General features: G+C 38.2%; 1 protein-coding gene across 1 annotated transcript; it reads left to right on the forward strand.

The window, feature by feature from the left end:
- Nucleotides 1–1,323: 1,323 nt before the first annotated feature.
- On the forward strand, nt 1,324–2,991 carry LOC122090511 (acid phosphatase 1-like). Its single transcript, XM_042660134.1, has 3 exons — nt 1,324–1,840; nt 1,919–2,128; nt 2,212–2,991. The coding sequence occupies exons 1-3, from the start codon at nt 1,395–1,397 to the stop codon at nt 2,387–2,389; spliced, it is 834 nt and encodes a 277-aa protein (XP_042516068.1). The 5' UTR covers nt 1,324–1,394; the 3' UTR covers nt 2,390–2,991.
- Nucleotides 2,992–7,791: the final 4,800 nt, after the last annotated feature.

Below are 7,791 nucleotides of genomic sequence, written 5' to 3' on the forward strand. Positions count from 1 at the left end.
TGTAACCATGTAATCAGGGACCATTCTTTATTCCATCATTTTTATATCTTCATTTTTTTGTTCTATTTATCCTTACTTTTTTTTTGTGGGATGATTTCTTATTAAGGTCAAGATTACATCTTGATTGGGATTGGAGCCATGAAGTACAAAAGGGCCAAGAGGAGATATTGGGGCCTTAGGGTTAATATCCTGATTTGGACCATTGAAATGGATATAGTGGGAAATGTCATGGAAATTCTTTGACTATCCAAAACTAGTTTTTTTTATTTTTATTTTCATTTTTATTTTTATTTTTTTATTGTTTTATTTGGTTCATTATTATTGGTCCAAATATCCAAATATTAGGTCCAATACTATTATAGACTGATCACATGGGCTTATTTATTTCACTTCTTTATTGTTGTTGTTACTATTTATGCTGGAATTGCCACAAATTTTTTTAGGAAAAAAAAAACCCCCACACCAAAAGGGTAGGTGAATTGGTGGAGTGCATGATTTCTGTCGTGGGGTGTTTAAATAACGTGGGTGGTAAGTGTGTGGACCCCAATGAAATTCTCTAAGTGGAATCTATAGGAAGGTGTTTGGTATGATTTTTTTAACCTTATTTCTCTAAATTTGAAATCAATTTCAATAGAAATTCTGAAATAGCTAGAACTGTCAAAATGTCAATTGAAACCGGAATTTAAATCAGCCAAAAAAATTGAGACCAACCAAACCATTATTAGTGGTTTGGTTTCTGTTTAGGTTATTGTAGGAAAAAAAATTAATCGATTTGGTTTGATTTTGAAATGATAAACTTAAATCAACACCAATTATAATTAATGTTGGTTTCAGAATCTAGAACTAATTAATAATTTAGTCGATTTCGATTTGAATTCATTACAACTGGAAGTCTGGAACTGATTAGGAAACAAACTGAATTACACCCTTAGTCTGATCTGATTGTGTTAATAAATCATATTAATTTATTGATGGAATATTATTATCACAAGAGTGTTTTATTTTTTGAAACATCACACGACATCTATCTTGTCACATGGACAAATAATATGCCCATTCTGACTATTGAATAAAGAAGACATGATCTATAGAATAATCAATCGTCAAATTTTTTATTTTAAAAAAAAGGTCAAATTTTAGAGTCTAATTTAATATATCAAATTTGGCAAAAATTTAAATGAACTTTGCCAAAGAGAAAAAACTAGTTGAAAACAAATTTATTTATTTATGGTAAGCATAGTTGTTTACATCTGGCAATTGAAAATTTTGAAATTTCAACTAAAATTAAGCTTATTCATCTAAAAAAATACATCTATTCAGCTTAGAGGATCTGAGAATAAGAATGAAGGATTAGAAGGAAACTTGGTTAGGGTCAAGGAAGGAGATGCTAAATAATGCATCCAATTAATAAAAGAGACTGTTTTTTGTCTTTGGACTGGAAGAAGAAGAAGAGGATGAGAAGATATTTGGGTTTGTTGCTGGGCTTTTGCAGCCTTATTGTTGGATTAGCAGTAGCAGACTGGAACATCTTGAAGAGGTCAGGGGAGAACAAGGATGAGCTGAAGATAACCCTCAAGAACTACTGTGAAGCTTGGAGGATCAATGTAGAGCTCCACAACATCCGTAACTTCAATGTTGTTCCAGAAGAATGCACAGATTACATAGGCAAGTACATGAGCTCCACTCAATACAAGCAGGATTCCCTGAGAGCAATTGAGGAATGCACCACCTATCTCACCAACACCTTCAAGTTGACTGGTGATGGCAAGGATGCCTGGATTTTCGATGTCGACGATACCCTCATCTCGAATGTTCCTTACTTTAAGAAACATCGTAATGGGTAGTTATTTTCTTCTCAATTCCTTCAACAAGTTAATCAGAGTCTTGCCACTAAGATATTTTATTTGTTCTTGTTCAGAGGAGAGGAGATTAACATGACCTCCTTTGAAGAATGGGTGATTGAGAGGAAGGCTCCAGCTCTTGATCACATTTTGAAACTTTTCAGAGAGATGAGGGGGAAAGGGATTAAGATCTTCTTAATCTCTTCAAAAGGAGAGCACCTCAGAGATGCCACCACTGACAACCTAATTAAAGTTGGTTACAATGGATGGTCTGGTCTCATACTAAGGTTGGTAATGAAAGATTCAACTCTCTTCCCTTCCTTTCTATCTCAAGAGTATTCATTGATCACCAATGGTTTATACATAATAGGAGTTATGAGGACAACTGCAAGACAGTGCAACAGTACAAAACAGAGCAGAGGGAGATGCTGATCAGTAATGGATATCATATATGGGGAATTGTTGGATCACAGTGGAGCAGCCTCTTGGGACTTCCTAGTGCTAGGAGAACATTTAAGCTTCCCAATTCCTTATACTATGATCCCTAAAAGCTACTACCACTTTCATTTTATTCATCAACCCCTATGCATTATAAATTGTTCTGTCTTATTTCAAGTATAATCTTCAGTACGTATCACTATTTCCTACTTACCATTCTATCTCTAGGAAAGACAAAGTGAGGAATGATTGGATTATAACTGATTTGGGAGTTGCCCGATTCAAGACAAGCTCAGAGAATGTCATTTAAGGTGGTTTCGTCATGTTCAGTGTAGAACTTTGAATGTGCCAGAAAGGCAGAGGGATCAGATCCAGATGGAAGCAGCTAAAAGAACTAGAGGCAGGCCTAAAATGACTATTGAAGAGTTGGTAAGGAAAGACATGCGGAAGCTAGACCTGAATTCTAGTATGACTTCTAATAGAGCTGTTTGGAGGGCAAAGCTCCATGTTGCCAATCGAATTTTAGCAAGATGTCCATTGTTATGTTTCCTTTCCTTTTTTTTTTCCCCTTTTTTTTCTTTGGCTTTATTTGGTTCCTGATCGTGAATCCATATAGCCGACCCCATTTAATTGGAAAAACGCTTGGCTGCTATTGTTGTTGTACTTATCACTATTTCCATTTTAATCTTTCTCTAGTTAGTTTTCCCCACTATATCAGATTCAAATTGAATGTGAATCTCAATCAATTTGACACTCACAAGGATCTTCAGAAACTTAAATGGTTCAGGCAAAGATACACTAAGGTTAATTGTCAAGATTTGGCTATTGCTTAAAAAAACAGGAGATGATGCTTTGGCTATGCTCAAATATGAAACTTAAATCACAGTCACAGTTCTTGAAGCAGCAGCCATGGAAGCTTTTCCCCAATCTTCCTAAGTCTCTATATCCTATTTCCCTGGTATATCATCTGTTGGGTTACTACACAACAGGGAACAAGAACATTCTCACCATTGCATTAGCTGCTTCTTCCATGAACTTTGAACAGATCATTGTTGCAGATTGGGATGGTGATCTGTGAAGACATCTTTGAACATTGTATGTGTAGGACTTAATATGATCTCCCAAACTACCTTGTAAGCTAACATTGTTATTGTCATTTGAGGAGGGATGAGGTCACTCTTGAATTTGCATCCCTAGACCCTCGAAATCTGACTATAAGAACAAAAAATTAGGATTCAAATTCTGTTTGTAATCTATTTTCCTACAAACAGATTAACCCTTGCTTAATTTTGACATTTTTTTTTTTTTTTGCAAGACGGTTTTTCGAGCAAGTGGTATAAGCCAATGAGGTTCAATGAAACAGTTTCGGAAATAGAAGGGCAGCAAGGTAATTTCATGTGAATAGAGAGATAAATATAGTGTGCCAACATACCCTCATTGGTTGCTTGGAGAACCTTTCCTCGTTTCTATGCTGGTGTCTCTTTGGATCTCTCGACATGTTTTTATTTTCTAAAGGAAAAATTGGTCACCAATTGAAGTTTTCTCCAATCACCAGACTTATTGGGATTTCATGCAAGAATGTGATCAGACCCCCATATGACTGATATAGGATCGTAACACCAAATTACACATCAGTGACCCCAATCTGGGGTACTAGACTATTCTGCCGCCAAATTTTGAAGATTAACTATGATGCGAGTTTGATACTAGAATGAGATAAAAGATTATGGAATGACACGAACAAATAATTAAATTTCTAAATACTCCAATTAGATTAAAGGGAAAATGTTTTCTGTGGGTGACTATTGCCACGACCATACATAGGAGGATTGAAATGACCAATCCACCCTCATAAAATGAAAAATGACATCTCTGTAGATTCTTCCTTGTACAATTCCATCAACCCTCGCACACACACAGGAACCACAGTTCTCCATGGGAAACACTTCCCTCTAGATTGAAATAGAGGTTTGGATCTGGTTCTTATGCGTCTGGGTTTCCAGATTGAATCATACTTATCCAACCACATACATGCAACTGCATCAAAAGTTGCATATGCAACTTCATCAAAAGGTAGACTCTGGATTTGCAGTATGAACTTGAAAGTACGGAAAACTCCCATAGCATTATGTCTATTGGTAGGAGCCATCCAGTTACGATTCCAACGCACTTCGTTTCATCTCGATCGGATATCGTATGAAAAAGTTATAAGCGTTTCCGTAAAGTCGGTTCGAAAATCCAAACCGAAAATCCATCAGTTGCTCTCGGTGTTGGGTGGATTTTTCGGAATTTATTTTTGAAGTTCGAAGGGCTTTTGTGTAATTTAAAGATTTTGAAGGTCTGAGTTGCAAGGGGTCTTTAAGCACTGAAACATATGGAGGCAGGGGCTTGATTGTAATAAAGAGGAGTAAAGGGAAGTGAAATGGACGGCCAAGATTCGACCACGTAGGCTTGATGCCCATCCAAAGGCTGCTGAGATTTTGGTGTGATATGGACGAGATAGATGCTTGCGCGTGGGATTTGATTGGTTAGATGCATAATTCTTGATGCACTGGCGCTACACTATATCAAGGTATGTTATTGTGTTTCGCGCGTGTATAGAAAGTATAAAAAGGATTCCGATCTTAATGATCTCATGAAATCTGATTAAAGCCATCATGGAAGATTCGGATCCAACGGTCAATATGCATTTTCACTTTTGTGAGTGGGAGACAAGCTCCCTTAAAATCCGGAAAAGCAACCAATCATAGATCGACAACACTTCTGACGATGTCAGCGCCTACGTCATGATGACGTCATCGAGATTCAAATCTAACGGTTTGGATCTGTTGTCCGTTGGTTTAATCGGACGGCTTGGATGATAAGATCTCTTATATGAGATCTACGGTCAGATTTCGCCCCTGTTGCGCGCGCCGCCGGTGTAGCCTACGCCACCCGTACGAAGATTCCATTTCGGGCTATCTCATTGCTCCAACTTCAAAAGGTCATATCTCCTTCATTTTAAGTCGGATTTGGATGAACCAAGTTGCAGCTTCTTCGTTTTTTCAAGCCCTACACAATGGAAGCAAGAAAAATAAGGTTTGAGTGAAGAAAGGCTACGGTTTTGGTAGGAGAAGCTTCCCCCTCTTTGTTGGTCCTTGAATGAACATACATTCTTGATGATAAATGTTCTTAGGCCATTAAAGGAGGTAAAAGAGGTGGTTGAAGTGTGTTAATGGTATATTAACTCAAAGCCAAGGAAGAAGAGAATAAAGCAAAGATGTGTTTGCTTTGAAGAGCAAGAAGCCAAGGAGAGAGAAGGTGTGAGCACCAAACTTGTCAGTACAAGTTTCCAGTCATCCCAGGCAATCGGTTGTGAGATTCTCTAACCTGTGATTTTACATTACATATATGTATGTATGTTAGGGTTAGTTGTGGATGAATGTATACATGCTAGGTTAGTTGTGGATGAACTGTGAGCATGCTAGCTAGTTGTGGATGCATATGCTAGGCAAAGCTTGACTGTAGGGCATTGATATAAGCCCAATTTAATTGTATTATTTATTGTGTGCTTAGTGGGTGCTAAGCACCGGGAGTGGGTGCTCCCGTGTAGTGGGTGCTACACATTGTATCGGCACTACGAGTGCCATCTCAGCTTCGGCTTGAGTAAGTTGGGTGTGGGTGCTCCCGACTGTGGGTGCAGTCAAAAGTAGTGTATTGAGTAGGTACGAAGCCTTTACAGGCACTACTCCGGGGATGTAGGCAAATTGCCGAACCTCGTAAAAACCCTGTGTTGTGGGAGCTTGTTGTTTGCATTTGATATTGAAGTGCGTGGAATGTGGAATGGGTGTGCATACTTGGAAGTGCCTATGAGAGGCTGAGTGTGCATACGACTGTGTGCAAACAGGGACAGGTATATCAGGTTCTTCTTGGCCAGACATCGGACAGGTTTTTAGGTATTAGAATTGAACTCACTGATTCACCCCCCCTCTCAGTGACTGCCGGGTTACAACAATTGGTATCAAAGCCGATACTCAGTGATAGTTTGATCAACAACTGAGTGATCCAGAGGCAGCGGCAGTGACAGTATGGCAAGTGAAGGTTATTCAGGACATGCACCAAAGTTTGATGGATCTGATTTTATCTTGTGGAAGAGGAGAATGCAGTCGTACCTAGGTTATGATGTTTGGGTATCAGTTCTGAATGGATACACAGAGCCTGAAGGAGGTCCGGTTGACAGTGAAGCTAAAAAGGCTTATTGTTACAATCAGAAGGCTGTGAATGCAATATTCTCAGCATTGGATAAAAGTGTGATGGCTAAGGTAATGGATTGTGACTCAGCCAAGGATATCTGGGGAAGACTGAAGAACATTTATGAAGGAGATGAAAAGATAAGGAAAGCAAAGCTTCAGACTTTCAGAGGCCAGTTTGAAAGTCTACTAATGCAAGAAGGAGAAAATATTGACACCTATATGACCAGGGTAAATGAAGTGGTCAACTCCATTAGGGGTCTGGGATCCAATCTAGAAGATTCAGTTGTTTGTCAAAAAATCCTGAGATCTTTGTTGCCCAAGTATGACTCCAAGGTGTCAGCTATTGAAGAGGCAAAGGACCTAGACACTATCACTCTTGATCAAGTGCATGGCACTTTCACAACTCTTGAAATGAGATGGAAAAAGGGCAAGTCCACTGACAAACAAGCTGCTTTCAAGGCAATGAAAAACTTGAAAATTAATGAGAAGAAGAAGAAGCAGTCTGTGGAGGATACTGATGAGAGTGAAGATGAGGTTACAGCTCATTTCACCAGAAAGTTGAAAAGGGGAACAGGAAAATATAAAGACAAGTTGCCTTTCAAATGCTTCAACTGTGGAAGGGTTGGACATTTTGCAGCCAAGTGTCCTAACCAAGGAAAAATAGAAAGTGATGAAGATGAAAGTGAAAAGAAAATTCATTTTTGAAGGGAAAGAAGAAATTCTTCTCAAACAGATACAAGAAAGGCAAGGACAAGAAGAAAAGTTTGGTTTCTAAGAAATGCAGTGACACATCTGATGAAGAGTCTGAAGAATCATCTAATGATGAAGATAATGAGGCTATGTTCATGGTCTCAATAGATATGGAAGAAAACAAAGAATATTCTTCTAATAAGGAAGATTTTACAGAAGAAGAAGAGGAAGATGAAAAATCACATCTAGAGGCTGAACTCACAGTTGCCCTTAGAGAGCTTAAAAGAGAAAGGAAGAAAGTGAAAAAGGTCACTCAAGACCTTAAGGGGCAAGAACAATTAGTTCTTGAGTTGAGAGATCAAGCCAATAAGTCAAGGAAGACCTTAGATGATCTTGAGTATCAACTCTCACAGAAGACCATTGACTGCAACCAAGGATTAAAGTATCGGTATCGGTCTCTGTATCGGTCGGCTAAAATTAAGATACGTATCGGAGAGTATCGTATCGTATCGGAGATACACTAAGATACGCTAAAGATACACACATAAATGGATAGGAAACATTTTTTTAAACACTTTTGCATAAAGAAT

Source organism: Macadamia integrifolia, chromosome 10 (genome assembly GCF_013358625.1).
Source record: "Macadamia integrifolia cultivar HAES 741 chromosome 10, SCU_Mint_v3, whole genome shotgun sequence".
NCBI classification, from domain to species: Eukaryota; Viridiplantae; Streptophyta; class Magnoliopsida; order Proteales; family Proteaceae; genus Macadamia; species Macadamia integrifolia.